Genomic DNA, 27747 nt, shown 5'->3' with positions numbered 1-27747 from the left:
ATATCATTTCTACTCTAATTTTTTTCATCTCCAGAATATATTCCCAGGAGTTAGTATTGCTGGGTAATATGAAAGCTCAATTTCTAGTTTTTGGAGGAATGTCCATATTGTTTTCCAAAAAGGCTGGACCAGTCGGCATTCCCACCAGCAATGAATGAGGGACCCTTTCTCCCCGCAATTTTTTTCTCTTCTTAAGATGAATACACATTTCCAAGAAAAGCTTGCCCTCCTATCCCCAATGATCCTTTTAAACAGCATTTTTCAACTAGTGGGCTATATCGCTGCTATGGACCATCAGGATATTCCAAGGGGACCAGAGGTAAAAATAATGTAAATGCGGTTCACGGCAAAAGACAAGTGGTCCTACTATAGAACAAGGGATGACCGGAAGTAAAAAAACTTGAAAGGGAGCCACGATTCGAAAAAAGATTGAGAAAAACTACTTTTAAGTACATATCCTTTATATATATATGTGTGTGTATACATATATATATACACACAAATATATGTATCTGTATATACACACATATATAGTTTATATGAAGGAACAAAGATAATAAAATTGGAATTAGAGATTTGTCATAAAGATGGAAAGGTGGTACTCAGGTAGCCACAGAATACTATAAGTTGCTGGGAAAGGAACATCTGTGAAAATTAAATAATCTGAGATTTTTTTCTGAGTTTGGCTCTTTGATTTCTAGATGATCCTCAAATAACTATTACTTCTTTTCCTTATAATAATTACTTCATGGGAATTCAAGCTAGAAGAGACCATTCTCAGAGCTACACTGTTCTGTCTTACCCAAATTCATACAGTATTCTATGGACAAAGACAGAGCCAGGTTAGAGTTTCAATATAGAAGATACTCTGTGTGTGTGTGTGTGTGTGTGTGTGTGTGTGTGTGTGTGTGTGTGTGTGATGTATAGATATCTAATTACACAATACATTTTTTTGGATTTTTCTTTTTTGGGGGGCTCATACCCGCCAATGCTCAGGGGTTACTCCTGGCTCTGCACTCAGTATCACTCCTGGTGGTACTCAAGGAACCAGGAGTGAGACTGAGTGCAGAGCCAGGAGTATGGGATGCTGGAGATCGAACCCAGGTTGACTGCATGAAAGGCAAATGCCCTACCCGCTGTACTATCAGTCCAGCCCCTACACAATACATTTTGTTTGTTTAGTCTCCTAGAACTTAATTTGATGGTGTGCTTTTAAAAGTCTGCTGAGGTCTTTATTCTGTTTTGTGGCCTCCCTACTTCACATTCAAGGCAAATCCCTTTTAGTATCTTAACTACTCATCACCTTCTCTTATTTCATCCTCGACCAAGCTTCCTGTTTCTAAATAGACTTTGTGGTCACTACTCCCTCTTTGTGCTGGCGAATAGCCACTATTTACTTATATTGTGGTCTTTGTTATTCTTCCTGCAACCTATTCAGTTGTGGTTGCACATTGTAATATGTATCCACATCAGGCTTTGGAATTACTTTGGTAACTCTTACATGAATGAGTAGATTGTTGGCATAACTTCTGTTGTAAGTCCCCTCCATTTTTATGAGATGCTGCTTCATGTACTGTTGTACTCTTGTTATTCCTGTACATACAGTGCACAAATACCATGTAATTTATCACACCCCAACGGCAAATCTGAATGCTTATTTACTTTACTTTTTTCATTTCTAGGACAAGATGTTGGTAAATATAAAAATCATCTTATGGATATGCTCTATCTTAATAACAACCAATTCCCAACAAAATGGTGAGTTTGGCAACAATTTCTTTGGTGTGTTATTAAAATAAAATTTTAATTACTGAGTGGGAGCGATAGGTAGAGATTAATTTGGGAGCTTGAGTGATATTACACCAGGGAGCACGCTTGACTTGTGCAAGGCTAACCAGAGTTTGATCCTGGCATTCCATGTGGTTCCCCAAGCCCCACCTGGAGTGATATCTGAGCGCAGAGCCAGAAGTAAGCCCTGAGCACTACCAGGTGTGGCCCCCAAACAAAAATAAACTAACAAACAAGATTAAATTGTTTTCTATTCAATGCTGATTAAGCTAATAATGGTATTAGGCTGAAAACTAATTAGGCAGAAGTTTGAATAAATTAATCAAGTCAAAATAATGAATCAGATGCTGTCAAAGCATGTGTGTTTTCTCAGTTGCATCCCCACTGCATGTGGATTAATATATGTCATGGATTCTATTTTAAGATTCCATCTTAATACTACTGAAGTATTTTCTGTTAAAAAATGCTATAAAAGTCTCTGGAAAATAGAGTTTGAGAAGAACTAAGAAGATTAAAGAAGATTGGCAATTACTATTCTGTCTCTTTTATAAGAAAAGTAGTGAAGGATCCCTAAGGAATAAGTCAACCCTCCACTTGAAACTGAATTAGACTTCATACTTAGAACAAGGAAATTACTCAAAAAGGCAATGCAGAGAAATACATGTGGCACAGCTCTACATCACATTTAATTATAATAAATATATCATTGTTATTTGAATTTTGGGGCCATTGTCCATGGAAGTTGGAGCCAGCTTCTGGATGGTTCTGTGGTTACTACTGTGCAGATTGGTGCAGGAGAGTGAACTGAGGTCGGACGCATGCAAGGCAAATGCATTACCCACTATACTATTTCTTCATATAATATTTTAAGAGTATAAATATCAAGCAATATATATACTATTTATTAGTAGGCTTTGCAATAATTATTATATACAAGTAGTCCATTTTGTCTTAATTCTCCAATGAGATAGTTTTTTTCATTCTCCTTGTTTGGCAGAGGAGGACACTGTCATATCAAAGCTCACCTACCTAATGTAGAAACTGTACAGTAATTTGGTAACAGCATAGAGGGCAACACAGCCAGTCTAGTCCCATGGACCATGATTATTAGGAGAAATAATTAGTTTGGGGTCAGTTTCAGAGTTATTTTTTTATATAAGGAACAAATATTGAAAACATAAAGCTCCCATTTGTCAAACAATTGTCAAGTTCATAGAGATGTGCAGATGTAAATTTGTTTTATTCAGTTCAAATGCTTTAATCTTAACCTCTGTACTTTAAAGTTAAATCTTTAAGTTTTCTCCATTTATTTCTATCGACTCAAAAGGTCATTAACTAACATTAAGGAACATCTTATCTACTGGTTATTGGTTTTAACTCACAAAAAACACTTTGCTTTAGCTATATGGATTATATTTAATATTTAATGTTGACCAAATTATTGAGTGTTCTTCCAATTTTGATAAATGGAGTCACATTTCCATGAGTAACTGAACAAAAGTACTGTGTTTACTACTTGACAGAGTGATAAATTCCCATCTTTTCAATTGGACATTTGGTCAAGTCTTTATATAGTTGGTCAAATTGTGTAGTTAGAATTTATATCATACTTTCTTTTTAGAATTTACTGACAGAGAGAAGATTAATAATGAATGATCCATTAATTAAAGATTTCTCCCTTTACTCACTTTCAAACTCAAGCCCATCTGGTGAGAGCAGTGAATTTTGTCTTAGCATGCTTTTTGTTACTTGCATTGTCAGAGTTTCAGACAAGTTCTTGCAGGTAGCAGGGTTGTCATTGTTTTTATAAATAATGCACAGTCTAAACATTATGCTTTGAACTACTAAATTTCTTTACTAAAATATTTAGACTTAGTGGACTTAGACTTAGTTCTTGTGATTCATGGCATTAAAACCCAAGACATTGTACACAAAAGACTTGACCACACAGTTTTTTTTTTGTTAATCCTGTTGCTAAGACTGGGTTCTATATCACTTTATATTTATATACAGCTGAAGCTTTTAATTTTCTTATAGCTATAAACATCCAGAACAATAAATGCTTTTGGGAAATTTGCCTTGAGACATCACTTTGTTCCAATATATAACTGAGTAGTTCTGTAAGTTTCAGAAAGCTCATGATCAGATAGATTAGACTGATCATTTTTTTCTTTTTTCCCTTCCTTCCTTCCTTTCTTCCTTCCTTCCTTCCTTCCTTCCTTCCTTCCTTCCTTCCTTCCTTCCTTCCTTGCTTCCTTCCTTCCTTCTCTTCCTCTCTCCCTCCCTTCCTCCCTCCCTCCCTCACTCCCTTCCTTCCTCCCTTCTTCCCTTCCTTTCTTCCTCTATCCCTCCCTTGCCCCTCCCCCTCTCTCTATTCTTCCTCCCTCCCTACTTCCCTCTCTCCCTTCCTTCCCTCCTTCCTTCCCTTCCCTCCCTCCCTCCCTCCCTCCCTCCCTTCCTCCCTCCCTCCTTTTCTCCCTCTTTTCTTTTCTTTTCTTTTCTTTTCTTTTCTTTCTTCTTTGTCATAGTATTTTCACTTCTTTGTTTCTTGGGACTACTGGCAAAAAATACAAAATTTTAAAAAAATTCTTTCACAAAATAATGAAATCCTCTTAAGAGGAATATGAGGGGCTGGAGAGATAGCACAGCGGGTAGGGCGTTTGCCTTGCACGCGGCTGACCCAGGTTCAATTCCCAGCATCCCATATGGTCCCCTGAGCACCGCCAGGAGTAACTCCTGAGTGCAGAGCCAGGAGTAACCCCTGTGCATCGCCAGGTGTGACCCAAAAAGCAAAAAAAAAAAAAAAAAAAAAAAAAAAAAAAGAGGAATATGAGTCAAGTTTGAATTACTTTCCACAGACGATCCCAGCGGGATTTACCAATTTATATGAAAGATCATGAGTAAACAATAGGTTTAAGTTTAGAGAGAAATTTGGAAAATAAGTTGAGAGGGACCCGGGCAGACAATTTAAAGGACTAAAGTGGTGCATTATGTGCTAGGTTTGATCCCTGACACACCACATCATGGTTTCCCTATCCCTCCTCCCCCCTTCCCCCCTCCCCCCTCACTGTACAACCTCTACCTCACCATCTTGAACCCCACCAGGTATAGCCACGGTGGTCCCAGCACCATTGGGCCTAAGCAGCACCACATTGTTGGGCTAAACATTAAACTATCAGACCTGCCCTGCTGAGCCAACTACTGCAAGGGCTGGCCCAGAGGACTTCTGACATTGCTTGGGAACCCCAGAGAAAAATACTGTGGTCAAGACTGAAAAGGAACAAACATTAAGAATTTTCTTTGTTTGTTTGTTTTGGTTTTGGACCATACTCAGCAGTGCTCAGGGCTTACTCCTGGCTCTTTGCTCAGGGGTCACTCCTGGTGGTACTCAGGGGACCCTATGTGGTTCCAGGAATCAAACCCTGCTCTGCCACATGCAAAGCAAACACTTTACCCACAGTACTTCTTTCTGGCCCCTAAGACTAAGAATTCTTACAGAATTTAATTTAGGATTGCAGGAAGAACTCGATAAATACCAAATATAAAAAATTCTTTGATTATATCTAAAAAGACATGTGATATGACCCAGGTCTAACTGGCAAGCTGGTAACATTTGTGTTACTTCTTTTTAATGAACCAATCTTACTAAGGGATTGAATGAGCCACATTCTGAGGGTGAATTTTAAGTAAGAAATTTTATTTTGTAAACCAAGGAGACCATTACAAATAGATGTATTCTAACTTGCTGTTAGAGTACAAAAGGCTAATGGCTTTAACATTTTAAAGATTAGCTTAGTACTGTTAATAGCAAACTTCATTTTTATTTAACCTTGTTAAGTGTCTTAATCCCATTTTGTTAAACTATAGATTAATAAAATGATAAGCACACAACCATTACAAATTTGGAATGTTAGTGATTTCTAGCACAAATACAACAAACATAATATTGTATTAATTTAAATTTGTGGAATATAAAATATTCTGTATGCCAGTGTTCTTGAAGAAAAAGGAAATATCAATTTGGGATTTTTTTTCTTTTTGGTCACACCCAGCGATTCTCAGGGGTTACTCCTGTCTCTGCACTCATGAATTACTCCTGGCAGTGCTTGGGTGCTTGGGGGGACCATATGGGATGCCAGGGATCGAACCCAGGTCAGCTGTGTGCAAGGCAAATGCCCTACCCTCTTGCCTTTGGGATTATTTTTTAATAGTAAAAAGAACATTTTTTTCTTAAAAACACAGCTCATTTATAATATATTCCTACAATATTCAAAGTTTTCTATCCCTAATTAAATCTACAGGTCTACATTGATAGCTCTGTCATTTCTGATGCATATTGATATTGACATTGACACCTATCACTTGCCATATGCCACTCCTTCACATATCACCATCGATACCGTAAATATTAGATTTGCATTATTTTGTTAATTGACACTACTATCCTACTCCAGAGGCTTCTGTTAGCTTTTTCACTGTAGTCACATCAGATGGGAGTTGATTGTGTATTGTTATGATCAACACATTGTCAAACTAATTAGTAAAGAGTTAGAAATAGGCAAAGAAGAGGGGGATGGGATCTAGACTCCTATAAAAGGGAAAAGGACATTCAACAGATTGATATTTTCAGAGGATTAAGCGAACAGAAGCAAACTCTCCCAATGCCCCCTAACATATAATCAAGAGGTAGTGTTTCACTGCAAAGTGACGGCTGCTGGATTTGTCTTTATGATGAAAGGCTTGGTTCAAACGCAGAACCAAAGCAGGTCCTTCAAGTGTCAGACTTCCCCCTGTCCGTGTCTACTTAAGTACTTTAAAAAATTTTCTCCTCCTCTTTGAACTTTTTTTTTCATTTCCTCTATGGTAATGCATCAGTTATCTTAACAAACATTTTTCATGTCTAACCTGTAGACATAAGTTTTAATTTCATCTGCCTTTCTGATCACCAGCCTAGCTAGACTTTCAAATCTGTATTTCCTGCCCTGTCCTCCTCATGAAGAGTCACTCTGTTTTTATTAGCACCAGATACCAGCAGTGCTAAACAATGTCAATGAAATAATACTCCTGGCAAGGTCAAACTACCCCACCCTTACTTTCTATGTTATTTGAACTATGATTTAATAAGTACATGACTGAGGTCTTACTTTTCCATTAAAGAATTAGGCTGTCTATATTATATCTCCTAATTATCAAAGTGATATTTTGTAACTTAGAACTAGTATAAAGCATTAAAATTTTGTACAAAATTGTACTTCTCGGAGCTGCTTTCAAGCTGCTTTTTGGTAAACTTTATTTCCTTTCCCAGTCATTTTTTTCCCTTACATAATCACTTGCATTTTTATGCTGAAGACCTTTAGTGAATCACATGTTAAAGATTAATCTATCACTGTGTCCTGCATTTCTTAACTGTTCTGTTAATGTTATGCATTTAGAAAATCACCAAGCTTGTCCTTCCTTCCTTCCTTCCTTCCTTCCTTCCTTCCTTCCTTCCTTCCTTCCTTCCTTCCTTCCTTCTTCTTCTCTCTTACTTCCTGTTTACACTTTGTAAGTTTCATTTGTACATCTTTACACCAAAATATCTGTTTATACATACTACTCTGCTGTCCAAAGTCGGTTTTCCCACTACTACCTTGTAGTAGAACTTTAGCTATTCTACCTTCCCTCTCCTCCTTGTTTTTGGCAATCACTATTCTGTTTCAGAATCTAGGATTGTCCAACTGTTCTTTTGTTTTCTTTATTTTTCACCTAAGTGAAATCATATGTTGCCTTTTTTTGGACTCAGTTATTTCACTTAACTTGAAATATAAATTCTTTGAGTATAAATCTCTCAAGGTTCTCATAATGCCTCTATTTCATCTTATAGCTGAGCAGTATTTTACTGTGTATTTATTTATACCATATCTCCTTTATCCCATCACCTATCAGTGAATACTTAAATTGTTTCCACATCTAGCTATTGTTGACAGTGTTGCAATAAACATAAGAGTGCAACTATCTTTTCAAATTAGTGTTTTCATGTTCTTTGGACAAATGCCCAGTGGTGAAATTGCTGGATCATAAAGCAGTATAGCAGTATATATTTGTTTTTTTGGAACCTCCCCACTCTTTTTAAGAGTGGCTGCATCAATTTACGTTCACATGGATACTCCTCCAAACCTGAATTATTGACTCTAGTTTGCCCTCATATTTTGCCTTTGACTGATTGGTTTCTTATATGTGCCTTATTACTTTTAATTTAGTTTGTTTCTGTGATATATTCGTTACAAATACTTAAAAACAAATTCCATTTTTAGGTATAGAAATGAGCACTATAAGTCCTTACCTTTGTTATAAAACATTACTGAAATTGCATGCTATTTTCTACATAAAGCCATTTTTATTGTGTTCCTATTTAAAGATGTCACTTTAAGGGCTTCTTATCAACTCATCTATTTAACTCAGTTAATTTTTTAAGAACCACTAATTTTATTTTATTTTTCTCATAGACAAAGTGGGGAAAAGCCCAACTGTTAAGGCCTCCCTCTCTGGAAAAGTTGACCTTCCGTGCCATTTTTCAACCATGCCAAACTTACCATCCAGTTATAACACCACTAATGAACTTCTTCGAATCAAATGGTCTAAGATTGAAGTGGACAAAAATGGGAAAGATTTAAAGGAGACCACTGTGTTTGTTGTCCAAAATGGAAATGTCAAGATCGGGGATGACTACAAAGACAGAGTGTTGGTGCCGACACTTCTGGAGGATGGAGGTGATGCCACACTCACCATGCTCAAAGTGCGTGCAAGTGATGCAGGTCTCTACCGCTGTGATGTCATGTATGGACTTGAGGACACACAACACACTGTATCATTGGCTGTAGAAGGTAAGTTTGTCTTAAATATTTAAGAAGATAGTATATGTTGATACCTGGTTCAATAAGTTTAGTAACTGGCGAGGGTTTGAACAAAAGGTAAAAATATGCATCAATCCAGAAATTCATGATTTTCATCAAAAATTAACTGTTATTTTTTTTGAGGGGGCCAAGACAGGTGATTTGGGAAGCAGCAATTTTACTGAGTGTAATATACTACCAGTAATAAATATCTCAAGACAGGGTTTAAAGTATCATTATTCACTATTATCAGTGATTACTTGCTTTACTGTAAAGACTGATCTACAGTTTGTTTTAATTTTTGTGCATGTGTGTTTATAGGCATAAGCACGTGCACATGTCATACAAACAGAAAATGTTTTCCTTCTTATTCTCATTCTTATAGAATTATTAAAATTGTTGCATTTGTTTTTAAGAAATATAAATTCTCTCTAACTAACACTGGTGAAATAATACACTTGGTTAATTTAAACAATGTTAAATACCATTGCCTTAAAAGAACTAGGGCTAAATAAACATTTTAATTGGATTATAAAAAGAAGTCACATATCTTTAAAGGTTGATATGTTATAAGTTATACATTAAGTCTTACAAAAGACACGTTTTAGTTTTATACCCCTTCCAGAAGAAGTTTCTTTGTCATTTGAACTTAGAGACAAAGCAAAAAAAAAAAATTGTTTTAATTGGGTACACACAAGCCATAGCTCTTGGAAGCATGATATTTGGCAAGTTATTAAGCAAAGTTTTAATAACCAGGCATGATAGAACAGATTTCCCTTCCTACCCTCCATTTCCCTATAAAATATTTTCCTTTTAGAAATACATACAAAGGGCTTTATTAAAACATTCTAGCATAGCCAAAGGGAAATACTTTGAATTTTAGATGCAACACATTAACTTTCTGAATTTTTTTTGCATTCAGGATCTATTTTTCACTTAAAAAAATCCAGTTGTATATTATCTACACAGCAACTAATTCTCCTAGGGCCTTCTAACATTCTTATTAATATTAGTGAAACATTATTTCATTTTATTGTTATTTTTCTCTCCATACATATGCACACCTATGTATACAAGTATTGTATATATATTATATATATACACATCAACTCTGTATTATATATACACTAAAAACTTCTATGTAAATGTTTTAAAAATTCTAATAGAAGTTTTCCAATTTCTTAGTATTTTCATAATTAAAGAATTAATCATGGCACCTTGGCCCCAGAGATAATGAAAATTCTCCACTTCAATCTTTTACTCCCCATGAGGTCTTAAAATTGTTTCAACAATTGCAAAAACAATACAGTCTACTTTTTCTGCCTTGGTCATGAAAGCTCCTTTATCGTTTATCTTCTTTTACTGCATTTCTTCAATACACATAAATCAGCAAGAAAATGATTTGAATCTCTAATGATTATCAAATTTAAAACCATTCAAATTTTTATTCTAAGTTATAGAGATCTTTATGAATTACTTCTGATACTTAGCAGATAGCACGATATATATTTCCTATTTTAGAGCATTTGTTAAAGGTACACATTGATTTTATGTGCACTTGATCTATCGTGGAAGAGAGAGAATCTCAGAATGGACACGTGGGAAATAATCTTCTTATAGCTAAGAGGTAAACTCTGGGGAAATTATTAGGAATAAAAAGAGAGTGGAAGGTATCTTGGAAATCAAAACTGCATAAACAAAAGGTAGTATTAAGTGATAGGACTTTTAATAAAATCTCATCCCATAAGACCCAGTTGCATTAAGTGTCTTCTACACTTTTGTTTGCATGACTCGCTTTGCAGACGTTTAGAAATAAGTTAACATCTATAATCTAGTTACATAGAAATGCTTTTGTTGAAGTAGGAGAGGATCCATGGCTGTGCTCCTCACCAACTCTTTCTTCCTTCAGTTTAAGTAAGAATCACTGAAGGCCAGAGAGACACATTGTCTAGTTATCTTGCCTTGCATACAGCTGACCCAGGTTTGATCTCAGGCATCACACACATAATTTCCCTTGAGCACCACCTGAGTTCTCTGAGCACAAGCCAAGAATAAACCCTGAGGTGAGCTAGGTATGACCTCACAGCTAAAACAGAATCAAACAAGAACCATTCGTTTAGCAACTCCTAAACTAAAAGAAAGTAGAATTTGGGGCAAACACCAGAATGAATAATTTCTTCTTGAGGAGTTTGGAGAACTTCAAGCGTTCTGTGATATAAGAATTATACATTTCATCTGTCTTAGAAGATACACGAAGTTTTGCTTGTAAAATAATGATTAAGAAAAACATATACTATTCTATAACCTTTCTTGCATTTTTCAAAAATTGAGTCACAGTGAAACACAGTTATAAAGCTGTTCATGATCTAGTTTCAGTCATACCGTGATCTAACACCTAGCCCTCCACCACTGTCCATTTCCCACCTTCAACTACCCCAGTTTCCCTCTCACCATACTACCCCTTCCCCCAGCCTGCCTCTATGGATCTCTCTCTTCTCTCTCTCTCTCTCTCTCTCTCTTTCTCTCTCCTTTTAGGCATATAGTTTGCAATACAGATACTGAGATGTATCTTGTTTGTTCCTTTACTTTCATCACTCAGTTCTTATCCAGAATGATCATTTCCAAGAAATTAAATCATGGGTTGTACATGATTAAGGAAGATAATTGGAAGTGAAGCAAGAATTCTCACGATTCTGTGTTCTTTCTAGCTTAGCATATTGTCGTTGGAGGTGAAATTCTTAGAGTCTTATATATACAAAAATGTAAAATATCTTATGAGCACTTTTGAAACTGGTGAAATATATTTTGGCTGTGCTGGTGTTAAATATTAACTCAATAGTACCTTCTGTTTTTACTTTCAAATGTAGCAGTTAAGAAACATAAAATGACATTTGCAGTTCATGTTTTTTTTCTTTCTTTTTATATTTTTTATTGGTTTGGGCTTACCATTAGTGGTATGGGAGACCATGCAATGGCGGGGAGTGAGCCTCACATCATAATTTATTGAAAAAGGCTGCTGCTATGGAGAATGTACAAGCAGATTAACTTGCTCTGGGTTCTATCATATCCAGGAAGACCAGGAAAGGAGACAAGAGGGAATCTAGTATGAAGGGACATTTGTACAGACTTGGAATGGTTTGCTCTGTCTTTGCAGGAGTTGTATTTCACTATCGGGCAGCCACCAGCAGGTACACTCTGAACTTTGAAAGCGCCAAACAAACCTGTTTGGATGTTGGGGCAGTGATCGCCACCCCAGAACAGCTCTATGCAGCCTATGAGGATGGGTTTGAGCAGTGTGATGCAGGCTGGCTCTCTGATCAGACTGTGAGGTGAGAGGTTTGAAAACGACAAGCTGACTCTATTTGTCTGTCTGTCTGTCTGTCTGTCAGCCTGCCTGTCTGCGTGTCTGTCTGTCTATCTGTCTGTCTATCTATCTATCTATCTATCTATCTATCTATCTATCTATCTATCATCTATCTATTTCTTTTTTCAGTTAAAATAAAGTGATCCTTATTAGCTCTTTATTTCCCCCAGATATCCTATCCGGGCCCCTCGTGTAGGGTGTTATGGAGATATGATGGGGAAGCAGGGAGTCCGGACTTATGGATTTCGCTCACCTCATGAAACTTATGATGTGTATTGCTACGTGGACAATCTGGATGGTAAGGTGTTTAAATTTCTCTAACTGCATTGCGATTCACCAGATTGACAAAAGATGGTAGCTCAGTGGTAGTGCACATGTCCCAAATGTGTGAAATCCAGTGCCTGACATCACAAAAACAGCTGCAACAACTAAATAACTGGGTGTAAAAGAACAATTACATTACCAATATCTCTAGCAAGCATTTTAATATGTTTGTGCTCTGAGAAATGATTTGGATGTTAGGTGGCTTATTAGTTATGATTCAATAACAGAACATTGTTCCTAAGAAATTAAGAATATAGTATAGGAATCTAAAAATTAAGACTCATTAGTCATCAATGGGGCTGGAGCTATAGCACAGCGGGTAGGGCGTTCGCCTTACACGCAGCCAACATGGCCGACCCGAGTTCGATTCCTCCGCCCCTCTCAGAGAGCCCGGCAAGCTACCGAGAGTATTCGATATGCCAGACACAGTAACAACAAAGTCTCCAATGGAGATGTTACTGGACCCGCTCGAGCAAATCGACGATCAACGGGAGGGCCTTTCCCTTTACCTTTTAGTCATCAATATTAGGAAGTTTAATCTGTATTTCCTGGCATGGTAGATTTGGAGAACTTTGTGAGTATTTAGTGTAGAGTAAGGTGATTAAAGAGCTGAGGAGATTGGTTGAAGGACTGGGTCATTAGGCGTGCTAAAGACAATGCTGAGTGAACACTTTTACTTTGTTCCTTGTTATGAAGAACTGAATGGATGGATTTCCAGCTTTGTCACTTACTTGTGAGATCCTAGGACTCTCTCTGGGAGTTTTCTTAAATTTAGATTTATATCTAAGGTATTTTAGTATAACATTTTCTTGACTGCTGTGTTTGACTTAACATTACTTTGATGGATGTAGAGAACAGAAGGGAATGGATCCTTTTACAATGAAGGGTGGCAATACCCAATAATACAAGAGAAGGAGGACTAGGCCTCTACGGGTGAAGCTCAATGCTCAGTGACTATTCTAGTGATGCTGGGGAGTAAATCTGGGTTGGCTGTGTGTGCAAGGCCAGTGCCTTAAACATTGTACTGTCTTTCTGATCTCCAAGAGTTGATCTTGAGTCATTGTAGTTTACACTGAGATTTCCTGACTAGGGGCTCTCATCTTTCTCAAGATTAGTTCTACATATGTGGTATTTAACTGTACTCTCGATGTTTTATAGTCATCAAATGCTAAATGCTATGTAGATGCTCAGGTTGACTCTTAAAATGAAAGAAGTTTATACCATATAATCTATAGACTAGTTCATAGATAGGTTTTGTTCGTTTGTTTGAAGAATTAGTGATGTGAATCCTCCCTGGGCTTTAAAATTCCTATGTTTATTGGAAGAATTTCTTACATACAGTGGTTCAGCAGATGAAATTTTGATTCTAGGTAACAGGAGAAACTGTTTCAAAAAAATTTTTTTTTTCAAAAAATAGTTTCTAAAAGAAACTTTCCATCTCCTGTGATGCTGAGACTTGATGAATACTTTTAATTATTCTTTGTTGAATCATAAATGTGGATTCTTTTTGGAAAAAACTTATTTTTACCAAGATACTGTGATTGTTCATATTAGAGTTATTTCAGGCATACTGTGTTCCAACACATCTTTAACCTTGATGACATCTATTTTTCTTTGGTTTTTTGTACTTTTGGTGCCATATCTAAAGAAAAAAAAATCCAAATCTCAGACATGAAGTTTTTTTTTTATTATTTTGGTTTTCTGGGAGCAAAAAAAAAAAAAAAAACCCAGCTCCCGGAAGAGAGCAGCGCAGAGTCTCCTGCCCCCGGGCCTGGCTGTCCTCACCGGGGCCCCTTGGAGGGGAGCAGGTTGAGTTTTCCTCCCCTCCCGATCAGGGCTCCGGCAGCTGAAGACCTCCAGAACCTGCCACCACCATGCTGAGACCACTCTCTGCACACATGAAGGTACCGGTAGGGGAACAAAGGCATGCGGGTCCGGGGGCTGAGATCTCCAAGGCTACTCGGATTGGGGCTGAGCATCCTCCACCCAGATCCTCTAAATTCCAGTAGGCAGGGGTCACACCCACCAACTGGCCCCCTGGCGCCATGTAATCCCATCTACAGCCAAGACTCAGAGACTATAAAACCCAGCTCCCAGAAGCATGCGGCCACATTGGTGGCCGCGTGACATCTTATCATCTCATTCCTACTTTGGACAAACTGACAAGCTATCGAATGTAACCTGCCCACACAGCAGAGTCTGGCAAACTCCTCGTGGCGTACCCAATATGCCAAATACCAGTAACAATGAAGGGTCTCATTCTCCTAACTCTGAAAGAGCCTTGAATATGGCACTTTTTAAAAAATCTCAGGGCTAGGACAAAGGAGACGTTACTGGGACCTGCTCGAGGCAATTGACGAATAACAGGATGGTTGTGATCGTGATCGTTATTTTGGTTTTTGGGGCAGGGGGTGCTGGTCAGAGTTTACTCCTGACTTTGCGCTCAGGCATCACTCTTGGTAAGCTGGGGGACCATATGAGATTTTGGGGATCAAACCCAGGGTCAGCCACATGTAAGGCAAGTGCCCTATCTGCTGTACTGTCACACATTCCAATGCATAAGCCATACTTTTGCTTTGGGAGAGTTATTTTTGTGTGTGTGTGTGCCAAGACTCAAACCCAGTTTCACATACATGCAAGGCAAATGTTTTACTGCTTAGCCCTTGGAATTTTTTTGTTACTGTTTTTTATTAATTTTTAAAAAATTTATTAACTTGAATAAAATAATTTATTAAAACCACTGTAAAAACAATTTATTAAGAAAACTGTTCTTTCCTTTTTTAATGAATTTGGTACCTTATTGAAAATTATTTGATCAGAGAAATGCTCACTGCTGAAGGAATGGGTGTGGCAACATTGCTTGACTGAGATTTGATCATGAACTGTATATTTCACAGTGATTTCAATGAAAAAATTTGATCATACACATAGGCTTACTTCTGAAGTTTCTATTTTATTCCATTGACATATATCTGTCCTTATATACCACATGTTTTTGATTACTACTGCTTTGTATCAATTTTGAAATTAAAAAGTATAAGACCTGCATCAGTGTTCTTTTTCAAAATTGCTTTAGTTATCTCTGTCCTTTGAGTTTCCACAGGAATTGTAGAACCAGCATGTCAATTTCTATCAAAAAAATCCAGCTAGGAGTTCTATACTAATTGCACAAAATATAGATAAATGTAAAGTGAATGTTTAGCTTAATATTGAATTTTAGTTATAAATATGGAATATTTTTCTTCTTTTCAGATTTTGAATTTTTTTCAAAAATGTTGTGTTGCTTTCTAAGCTTACATTCTGCAGCAGTATTCTTTTTGGTACAACTCTAACTTGAACTAAAAAGGGTTTTTTAACCCCTCAAGTTTATAGAAAGCAACTGCCAGATACACAATAATCTTATTTCTTATATCCTTCAACTTTTACTGAATTTATTAGTTTGAATTGAATCAATAGAATTTTTTTTACACAGTCTTTTTCACTTCTATGATTTATTTCTTAAATAAATAAAAATGCCTTGATATAAGCTCCCTGACACGTCTGTTACTTATTTGTATCAACGTTTTCATTAAGATTCTCCTGAAGTTCTGAATGAAAGCTTCTTTGGAAATATAATGGTTATTAGCGATAGCACAGCGGTAGGGTGTTTGCCTTGCACGCAGCCAACATGGCCGACCCTAGTTTGATTCCTCCGCCCCTCTCGGAGAGCCCGGCAAGCTACCGAGAGTATCTCGCCCGCACGGCAGAGCCTGGCAAGCTCCCCGTGACGTATTCGATATGCCAAACACAGTAACAACAAAGTCTCCAATGGCGATGTTACTGGGCCCGCTCGAGCAAATCGATGATCAACGGGAGGGCCTTTACCTTTACCTTTTTAGTGTCTTTTGTGAGAAGTTTAAAAAATTATCTGAAAAGCAAGAAAACTACATTAAGTCTACTGTGCTCACCTGTTTCTGTACTGTGCCTATCACACCATATAGCTATTCAGTTTCTTACATGTATATTTTTGAATTTAAATTTTGTTATTTTCAAGATAATATGGTAACATAGGGTCAATGTTTAGCCATTGGTCAAAGTTGCTGTACTATCAGGATACCAGCAGACTTTCAAAGCCTGGTACCATGGTCATTAGACACCTAGAAAAGGTTTAGACCCTCTCTCTTTTTTTTCAATTTTTTTCAATTTTTATTTTTTATTAGTGAAACACCATGAGGTACAGTTGTAGACTTACAAATTTTTGTGCTTGGATTTCAATTATACAATGATCAAATACCTATCCCTCCACCAGTGCCTATTTTCCACCAGCACGGGTCCTAGTATCCCTCCCCGCCAATCTCCCCCCCCCCCCCATCCCTTTCTGCCTCTGTGTCAGGGCATTCCCTTTTGTTCTCTCTCTCCTTTTGGGTGTTGTGGTTTGCAAAAGAGGCATTGAGTGGCAATCATGTTCAGTCTATAGTCTACTTTCAGCATGCTTCTCCCATCCTGGGAGGATCCTCCCAACACCCTTTATTTGGTGCTTCCTTCTCTATCTGAGCTGCCTTTTCCCCTAGTGTGCGGCTGGCCTCCAAGCTATGGAGTAAACCTCCTGGTACTAATCTCGGCTATTCTTTGGTGTTTGTCTCCTATTTTGTTACTTTATGTTCCCCAGAAGAATGCAGTCTTTCTATGTCTGTCCCTCTCTTTCTGACTCATTTTGCTTAGCATGATACTTTCCATGTACTACCACTTATATGTAAATTTCATGACTTCATCTTTTCTAACAGCTGCATACTACTCCACTGTGTAGATGTACCAAAGTTTATTTAACCAGTCATCTGTTCTCGAGCACTCAGGTTTTTTCCAGATTCTGGCTATTGTAAAGAGTGCTGCAAGGAACAAACAAGTGCAGATGTCACTTTGACTATACTTTTTTGCCTCTCTGGGATATTAGACCCTCTCTCTTGCTCTAAAATCTTACTGCGGTCAGTGAGAGAGAATGAGGTCAGACACCTTGAAAATGATAAAAATCTTTACATTTTAAACATTTAAATCTTTAAATCCTTCAAGTTAAGATATGTGAGAGCTTTTGGAATAATACAGTGAGAAAGATGTGGATTCTTTTCTCGCTGAATATTACTTGATCTAAAGAATGTTAGCTTACTATCTAAGAAGAGTAATGATAGTTCTGTAATACATGGAAGTTACAAATGTTCAAGACCAAGGTCTAAGGCTACCTTTTACTTCTAAATTGTCCTAAACCAAGTAAGAAACTTGAAAGGTGTTGCCCCATTGTTTACTTAAGTACTGTTTTGGCCCGAATATCAAGGAAATGTAAAAAGGCTTACAAATCTTGAACTTCCCTATTGTGGAAAAAATTCAGGGAGTGCTGTTTGCAAACGATCAAAGGAAATCATGATTTTAGTTGATAAGAAATAATTTTCAGGCCAGACAGTTCAAAACAGAAAGGCTATGAGCACAAATAAACAAAAGACACATAAACATTTATTACTTCACCCAGCAAATATACCCAGCTGGAAAATAGTAATGAGATCTTGGCTTTGCCTACTACAGAAAACAGGGGAGGAAGGAATTGAATAATTACCTATGAACTGCTGATGTAAATTACCCTTTTCAACATGGTGATTATAAAAGAAAGAAAGACCCTAGCTTTCCCCTAGACCAGGGGATTTTAATTTTTCTGAATTGCTCCTGTATATAAACTCTAGCTTTTGAACACCACTGGGTCATTTTTAATGTTTTGATTTGTTTCATCGTCGCTTGTTTTTCCAGTATGTCATTTTTAAGTTTGCCAAAAAGTATCTTTTCCATTTAGCACACAGAAGTGTGGAAAAGAGCATGCATGGTCCAATTTCCAGAGAGTCTTGCCTCAGTTAGTTTTCAAATTACAATATTGCTTTTCTTAATATTTTTGGAGGTGCTCATTCCCAAGTTTAAGGTATTTGTAGAATGTCACCAGATATTAAATTCTCACCAGATATCCCCTGCCGTTTCATCTGGGATTTTCCTGGAAAGTTGAAATAACTGGCATCACTCAAAGCCAAAAGCATTATTTTAACTGGAAATTTGTGAAAATATGGGTTGGTAGGTTACATATATGTTTCTTTTTTTTGTTCCTTTTTTTTCACATATGTTTCTTATACAAAATTTTCTACGTGTGAAATCCCCTTTAATGTACTGAATTATATCTCATTTATGTACTAATATTCAACTACATATATAAACCTCAAGGAATTCTTTTAACTTGATATTTTAAGTATTGCATCATTTTCTGTAAATAAAAGATATTTTGTATATTTTCCCTGATATTTTAGCTGTTTTTAAATTAAATAGCCTTTCATAGGTTGATACTTACAAAATATGCTTCAAATATATCTGTACTCTAGTTACAAATTTGATAATGAATAACACATAGAATAATGGACAGCTGCTTTGATGAGCCTACCTCAGGAGCTTAAGAGCAGATTCATTGTCAACTTAGAAAAATGATGCTGGGGTCTGGAGAAATAAATAGAGTGGTTAGGGTGCTTGCCTTGCACCTAGAGGACCTACATTTAAGTTCCAGCACCAATATGGGCCACGAACACTGCCAGTAGAGATGTTTGAGCACAGAGCCAGGAGTAAGTCCTGCGCACTGCCAAATGTGACTTAACCACCCCATCCTCATGTCCCTCCCCAAACGAAAAGAAAGTGATGCTGTATTTCCAAGAGGGTAACCATCCAGTAAATTGTAAATGTGTAAAATTATTCAGTTGTGAGTATTCAGGGGTAAGAGCATTATCTGATCCTATGCTATTCCTCTCTTCTATTCTAAGCATCTTCTCACTCTATGGTGCTGTGATTAAAGTTGGAAGGAACTTTTAATTCTTATATTAGGTCAAAAAAAATCTTTAGGATAACCTCAGGGTAGGATTTATATAATCTGATCAATTAAGTCCTTCTAAGAGAAAGTAAGCCAAATGCAGTGTTGCTTGATTTCCCTGATTTCTGTTCCCTTGATTCTTAATTTGGTTTAATTTCTGAACTTCAGATTTTATCTTTGCCTCTTCTTAATGATTATTCACTTATTAACTAGGCTATGAGTTATAATACTGCTGCTGGCCCAGACTTAATTTCTACCAAATTACATTAATGCTATTCATGGCACACTGTTATTTAGAAATATATAATTTTTAAACATTTTTCTTTTACATTTATTTATTTATTTATTTGTTTGTTTTTATTAGTGAAACACCATGAGGTACAGTTGTAAACTTACAAACTTTCATGCTTGGATTTTAGTTATACAATGATCGAGTACCCATCTCTCCACCAGTGCCCATTCTCCACCATCAATGATCCGAGTAGCCCTCCAACCCCCCCACCCAATCCCCCCCACTTCGCCTCTGTGACAGGGCATTCCCTTTTGTTCTCTCTTTCCTTTAGGGTGTTGTAGTTTGCAATAGAGGTATTGAGTAGCCATTGTGTTTGGTCTATAGTTTACTTTCAGCACGCATCTCATATCCCGAGTGAGTCCTCCAAACATCCTTTACTTGGTGTTGCCTTCTCTATCTGAGCTGCCCTTTCTCCCAGCATGTGCTGCTGGCTTCCAGGCTGTGGAGCAGACCTCCTGGTACCTCTCTCAACTATTCTTGGGTGTTCGACCCCCAGAAACATAATTTGACTGGTAAATCGTTTCAATGAATTTTAAAATTGAAAAGTAGATCAACAGAAATGTTGAATATGTCAACCTCTTAACAAATATTGTTTCCAGAAGTGGTCAGTGTTGAGTGAAAAATCTGTAGTTTTCTATGGGATAAGGTTGAAATCTTGGCATCTATAATTTATTACTCAGGAGAAAAAGTTCTGCTCTTGTCTACTGTATCTTGGTTGACGGCTTGTAGAATAAACATCTTCTTAAAAATGAGCTCCTTCTGTACTTGCTGTAATTGGATTAAATATCATCTTAGACCTTTCATTGGGAACTTTCCTGTAGTCGCAGATCCCTTTGCTCTCTCACAGTTTTTGACTACATCCTGGGAAGCAATGAGCTTCACATGTTTTTTGCTTGGCACTCTCTAGGTTTTTTTTTTTTTTCTGTCATTTAAACACAATTTTTGTTGGTTTTCTTTTTTTTTTTCCCTTTATTTAATTTTTTTTTTAAAGTTGTAGATTTACAATTTTTTGTGCTTTGGTTTCAATTATACAATGATCAGATACCCATCCCTCCACCAGTGCCCATTTTCCACCACCACGGATAATATCCCTCCCACCCCCATCCCCCCATCCCCCCTGTCTCTGTGGCAGGGCAATCCCCTGTGTTCTTCTCTCCTTTTGGGTGTTGTGGTCTGCAAAAGAGGCATTGTCTCTAGGTTTTTGACCCCTGCTTTGACTCCTCTGGTTATCGGGCTACTTCCAATGATCTTGGCTAAGACACTATGCAGACTAAGGAATACTTAATTCAAGTTATACTTGTTATGAATCAATGGAAATTCCTCCTTTTGACAGAAACATCCACCTGTCTTGAGCAGTGTTTCTCAAACCGCTACATAAAGTACACCTTTGAACTGTTAACAAGGATTCTATAAAAAATTGGTGTTTCCTGATCAAATGATTCAGCAAATCATGACTTCTTTTTGGGCCGTTATTCTGTGTTATTGGTCCTGTGGTCCTGTCCTCCCATTGTTCATCAATTTGCTCGAGAGGACCCAGTAACATCTTCATTGGAGACTTTGTTGTTACTGTGTTTGGCATCTCGAATACATCACGGGTAGTGTGTTATTAATATCAACAAATATTATAGTAATGGATTATTAATTAGTGAAAAAAATGTCAGAAGCTGGTCATATGACTTGGATTTATTTTCTAAAGGCATGTTTTAGATCCTCTTCTTTTGTGGTGGAGGGAGACCTACTCATATTTCAAAGGCCTACAGTATTCAATAAAGGACACTTCTGGAAACTATATTCTTAGAATTTTCACCATCAGTTGGCAATCTTCCTGATCCACATCTTTAGCAAAAGCTCATAAAAGTTCCTTTCTGACTTAAACAGTAGATCATCTACAATCATATTATGTTGGATTAAAAAAAATCAAAGGATTATCTGATTAAAATCAAATCAGAGTCCCAATGAATTAAAAAAATACTTGCCAAAGGTTATTTTAGTTTTGTTAATAAAAGATAAAAAAAAGTTTTAGAAGTGGAGAACACTTAAAACACATTTAATTACTGCTGTTTCTGTATTAATTATTGATTTATAGTTTTTGTTCTTTCTTTTTCCTTGTTTGGGATTCAGTATAAAAGTGATGCCAGATTTTTCTGACATAATGTACAAAAGTAGAAGATAAGACTGGACTTAATATTTTCATTTGTGTACACAGGAAAAGCAAAATTTAACTTATTACTCTGCCTATAGATGTTTATCCTAAAAGCTCCAAAATTGGAAAAGATAATCCCACAGTGTAGATACTTCTCTTTATTTTTTGAAGTGGGAAGGTAATTTTCACATTAAACAGAAAAGATTTAGGAAGATGTATTTATTTTGGAAAATAACTAAAGAGAATATTTTTTCTTATTATTATGAAACAAATATAATTACATCATATATAATGACAGGTCCTACTTTAGCTTTATAGATAATTTCTTTCAATTTCTACTTTAAACTCAATGCCACTTAAATTCTTCTTTTATGCAATCATATTACAGGAGACCCAATGGTATTGTCTCTTTCAATATGTTTTTTTTTTTAAAATTTTAAAGTCATTTTTGTTGTGGTACCAGAATTTATAATACTGTTAATCATACTTTTAATGCATCACTGTCACTGTCACTGTCCTCCGTTGTTCATCGATTTTCTTGAGTGGGCCCAGTAACGTCTCCATTGCGAGACTTCGTTGTTACTGTGTTTGGCATATTGAATAGGTCACAGAGAGCTTGTCAGGCATTGCCGTGTGGGCAAGCTACTCTCAGTAGCTTGCCGGGCTCTCCGAGAGGGGTGGAGGAATCGAACTCGGGTAGGCCATGTTGGCTGTGTGCAAGGCAAATGCCTTACCCGTTGTGCTATTGCTCCAGCCCACTTTTCATGCATAATAAGTCCAATACCACACCCTTCATCTTTCAACATATTTAAAATACTTGTTTTTGCCCCCTAGTCTGAAAAGTTTTTATATAAAAAAAAAGAAAGACAGGTGTCTTGGTGATAAAAAAATTAATCAAAAGTAACGCCATTATGCTATGATTAATTATATTGATAGAAGTGTATTCCCAGAGCAATCAAATATGATATAGTTTGATAGTCTAATTTAACAATTGTTTCTATATGACAAATTCTGTTAAGTAGATTGTCATTGGTAAGGGAATTCTTTTTAACCAACTTGTACCTTCTTTAAACTTTCTTTTTCTTCTTTTTTTTCATTTTGGGTCACATCCAGCGATGTACAGGGATCACTCTTGACGGTGCTCAAGGGACCATATGGGATGCTGGGAATCGAACTCGGGTCAGCAGCATGCAAGGCAAATGCCTTACCCACTGTGCTGTCGTTCCAGCCCCTTAAACTTTCTTTTTAATACTCAAAACACATTTGCTCTTTAAAATAAGGACATTATTTACCCATGTATACATGCTGCAATTTTCACTTATTAGCCCTTTGGTCTGGTTATATTTGAATAAATGATCTCTCCACAAAATAAACTATTATTACTGTTTGGAGAACAGCAAAAATAGTTTTGCTTTGCTCAGTCTATTACCTTTCTTTTTCTCTGCTCTGGTTGTCTGATCACTCACTTTACTTAAAGAAGCAGTGGTTTTGCTTCTTGTAGGCAAATCCATAATGTAAGAAAGAAAGGCAATCAAAAAAAAAAACATTCCAGGGCTGAAGCGATAGCGCAGTGGATGTGTCGTTTGCTTTGCACGCTGCTGACCCGAGTTCGATTCTCAGCATCCCTTATGGTCCCCTGAGCACAGCCAGGAGTAATTACTGAGTACATGAGCCAGGAGAAACCCCTGTGTACCTGTGTATCGCTGGGTGTGACTCATAAAAAGAAAAAAAAAGACCCAAAACATTCCAGCTGGTCTCCTGCCCTCTTTCACGCTTGCATTCCTTTCCGACCTAAGTACAATACTAAGGTGAATGAGCCTGCTAGAGAGGCTCTTTCTCTGTCTCTCCCTACATCCTTTTAGCTAAATCCATGTAGGCAAGATGATTTACCTGGCAAATTACAGTTATTCAAAATTCTGCAGCAATTCAATTTTGTTTGATGTGCAACTTGGAATGGATGGAAGAAAAATTTTTTCTTTTTTTTTTTTAATGAAGGTGGGAGGCAGAGCAGGAGGGGATGGTAGTGTTGGGCCACACCTAGGATGCTGAGGTAGTATATCTGAGTATGCTCAGGGATCACTTGGAGTTCAGGGGACTTTATGTGGTGCAAGGGATCAAACTGGTGTCTGCTCAAGCACTATAACCATTGTATTATCTTTCTCTACCTCTGCACCATGTTTTCTTAAATGGAACCTGAGATGAAGAGCCAGGGAGAGAGTTCAAAGGGGGTAGGTTAAAGGGATATACATGATAAACTTTCAGTATCTATATTGAAAACCATAATGCCCAAAATGAGAGAGAGAGAGAGAGAGAGAGAGAGAGAGAGAGAGAGAGAGAGAGAGAGAGAGAGAAGAGGTCCCAGGCATAGAGGCAGACGGTGGTGGGGGTGGTTTGGAGGAGAGGAAGGGAAACTGGGGGACATTGGTGCTAGGAAATTACACTGGTGGATGGGTGGGTATTGGAATATTGTATGACTGAAACTCAATCGTGAACAGCTTTGTAATGCTCTATCTCATGGTGATTCAATAAAAAAAATTTAAAAAAACAAAAAACAAAAATCAAACAAACAAAAAAGAAATATTACGGAGCTTATAATAGTATGGAATTGCTAGTGTCACTTGTATATATTTAAAATTGATTATGGAAGGAATCTCTACAGGGGTAGTAGGAACTTCAGTTTTTAGAATGTGTCTTTGAATATGAAATGTTGTCCTCTGCTGGTCTGGATAATTGAAGACAAAAACCTATCCATTTTTACCTTTAGTTTATTTTTACCAATCAGGTAAAAGTCATTTTTCTTTTTCCTTCTTCAAATAGCCCTTACTGAGAATTGGCCTAGTTTCATCAGTAGCGATTTAATTGAGTGAGAAAAGCTGATATGTGTGATTTGGCTGTTTTTCTTGTGACTAATTTCTCTTGTTTTATAAAGCTATCACACATTCAGAAAGAATAATGACTTTATTCCTTTTCAACTATTGCTTGTTCCATCTGGATTGAGTCAGGTGAATATCTGAACAATGAGAGCTCTTGAGCTGTAGTTGACTAACACATCACAGACTCTGAGAGCAGCTGTGGTGAGACGGAAACAGCCGCCCCAAGAGGGAACTAACAATATTTTTGCCTTCTTTCTACTCTTTTCTCATTCCTGCTCTGTTTCCTTAGATGCTCTCTAATCGTGCCTCTGACTTTTGACCACTTGTGTACCTATGTGAATGCATCATTTATGTGGCATTGACTTTATCTCAACTAATTGTTTGGGTAGTTACCCAAATAAAATCCCAGTTTACAAACTCTTTGACATTCTCAGAATATTTCATTGCGACACCTCCCATGCTGATGAACATCCTCTGATTATTATAAATGTCTCACCTTTCTTGATTAGTAAATAAGTGACATAAAGTTCTCTCTAATTCAGCCAGAGGTCCTGTTACTTGTGTTTTCTTCCTGAGAATGGGAAAAAGGTCACTCTGATAGGCAGACAGGCCACAAAAGTTACTTATTTGGGGCACAGCAAATAGAAAAATGTGGCTTTCCTTAAGGGGACTTTATTGATTGTCTGGTTGAGTGGGATCTGATGCTATCCCTATTCCCTCTCAGCCTTGGTCATACACTAGATCTGATATGCATAATTCTCATGGCTGTTGTGTACCTCCGAAAGGGTGACAGAAAATAGTACTCCATCCTGCTTCCATCCCTTTCCATTATTTATTTATTTATTTATTATTATTATTTTTAATGAAACACTGTGAGGTACAGTTACAGATTTACAAACTTTTTTGCTTACATTTCATTCATACAATGATCGAGTATCCATCCCTCCACCAGTGCCCATTCTCCGCCACCAATAATCCTAGTATTTCTCCCCCCTTACCCCCCATCCCTACCTCCTCTGTGGCTGGCGCTTTCCCTTTTATTATCTCTCTCCTTTAGGGCGTTGTGGTTTACAATGCAAGTATTAAGTGTCCATCATGTTTGGTCTGTAGGCTACTTTCAGCATGCATCTCCCATCCTAAGCAGGCCCTCCAAGCACCCTTTACTTGGTGGTTCCTTCTCTATCTGAGCTGCCTTTTCCCCTAGCATGTGAGGCCAGCTTCCAAGCTGTGGAGCAGTTCTCCTGGTCCTTATCTCTACTATCCTTGCATCCCTTTCCATTTTGAAATGGCCTTTGTGATAGTTTAACATAGCTTTTTCTTTTCTAGTATGGCATGCTAGTAAGTTGATTCCAGGTCCTTCCTTTAAGGACCACCACAACAAAGTATTTCTAGGAGGTACATATGGATAGATGATGAAACTTTACTGATGTGTTTTTAATTTTCATTTTATTATTTATTAAAGTTATTAAAGTTATTTTAAAATAATTGACTTTAGTATAGGTAAGATGGTTACAATAGTGTTAAATTATGTGATACTGATGTATAAAACTACTGCACCTCATAGCCACCAAAGTGTCCACCACTCCCTACCCATACTGTGCCTATGTTATCTTGTATATTATTTATTTGGAATCATGTGTATCTATCAGTTAAAATAACAAAACCTGTCATTTTAATTTTCTGCTTCAAAATTCAGAAACTACCACTTTACCATAAGAAAAATGATGACTTCCTTCTCCCTGTGTCCCAGAGCACAAAGGAATGAACAATTAAACTTAAGGCTTTTCCCCTTTATTCTTCTAGGTGATGTTTACCACATCACTGGTCCCAATAAATTCACCTTTGAGGAGGCCAAAGAAGAGTGTGAAAACCAGGACGGGCGGCTGGCGACGGTGGGAGAGCTCCACGCAGCTTGGAGGAACGGCCTAGACCAGTGCGACTATGGGTGGCTGTCAGACTCCAGCGTGCGCCACCCTGTGACTGTGGCCAAGGCTCAGTGTGGAGGTGGTTTAATTGGGGTGAGAACCCTGTATCGTTTTGAGAACCAGACAGGCTTTCCTCCCCCTGATAGCAGATTTGATGCCTACTGCTATAAAAGTAAGTATTTGACTTCTTTTTTTTAAAAAAAATTACAGATTCAAAAAACTACTTCAAAAGCAGTCATTGATATTCAGTTGGCCATTGGAATAGCTTCCATGTTTTGCAGTGAGTGCTCAGAGTGATAAACATTAATGGCTTTGAAAAGCAAACAAATGGAACAGAAGCTGTGTGGGTAGGGTTTGCAGGCATAGCTCAACAGTAGAACATGTAGAACATTGCCTTGTCTGGGTGAGACATGGGGTTGGATGCCCAGCACTGCAAACTACAAACAGAAAGACTTCAGAAAGAATAGATTTAGGATAGGTTATTTGTATAGGAAAGTAGAGGGGAATTTGACAAACAGTTCTTTGAATGGAATGAGAAAATATCAGGTTAGGGCCTTACCTATGCCCTTGAATCACTTAAAATATTTCTGGGTAGTTATTTTATATTAATTGTAGTCAAACAATTAGATTGTTTGTGTTATATTCAATATTACAAAGCTGTTGGTGGCTGAGTTAAATCCTTGAATTCTGTTTCTTGTATCTTCATGTGTAATCACTCTTTAAAGTGACAGAGAATTTAAATTTTAGTAATTGCAGGTGAGTATTTGGAACTGACATGAATGACCGTGGCTTATAAAAATGAACCATATAATGTATATATATATACAAAATTTCTACTCTTCTCATTTTATTTTAAGCAACAGAAATAAGTGCCTTCTAATATGGTTATCATATTGAAATATATGTTCTTTTCTGGAATAATATTAAAAGGCTATATTTCAGTTAGGCATAGTACTTAAAATTCATTGTTAAGTTATATTCTCCAATATTTATGGTACAGTTATTTATTTTCAGATATCCTTAAATTATTTTCAGAGGAGTAGTTATATGATACAATCTCATGCTTGCAGAATTTTTAATTAAACACTCAAACAAGCAAGAAAGTCTGTAGTCTTATTGTGAAGTTTGCTTTGGGTCCTACATCATGCCAGCTGAATAAAGATTCCCTAGAATTTTTGGTGACCCAGTTCAAATTAGCACCCTGTTAACTTTAAAAGTTACTGAATTTTAAAAATCTGTAATTCATGTGAAATGACTATAAAGTATACTACATTTCTGTGTAATTGTTTTCTAAAGTAAAATACACA

General features: G+C 37.0%; 1 protein-coding gene across 1 annotated transcript in view; it reads left to right on the top strand.

Moving 5' to 3' along the window:
* Positions 1-27747, top strand: part of VCAN (versican) — a 108691-nt gene that overhangs the window by 12301 nt on the left and 68643 nt on the right. Inside the window, exons 2-6 of the mRNA XM_056112474.1 lie at positions 1683-1758; positions 8274-8651; positions 11815-11989; positions 12195-12322; positions 26319-26612. Of these exons, the coding sequence (XP_055968449.1) occupies positions 1689-1758; positions 8274-8651; positions 11815-11989; positions 12195-12322; positions 26319-26612 (1045 nt within the window). The 5' untranslated portion in view covers positions 1683-1688. The remainder of the gene's footprint in view (positions 1-1682; positions 1759-8273; positions 8652-11814; positions 11990-12194; positions 12323-26318; positions 26613-27747) is intronic.

This window comes from Sorex fumeus, unplaced genomic scaffold, assembly GCF_029834395.1.
Source record: "Sorex fumeus unplaced genomic scaffold, SorFum_2.1 ptg000018l, whole genome shotgun sequence".
Classification (NCBI taxonomy): domain Eukaryota; kingdom Metazoa; phylum Chordata; class Mammalia; order Eulipotyphla; family Soricidae; genus Sorex; species Sorex fumeus.
This window is presented reverse-complemented; position numbering and strand designations above follow the sequence as displayed.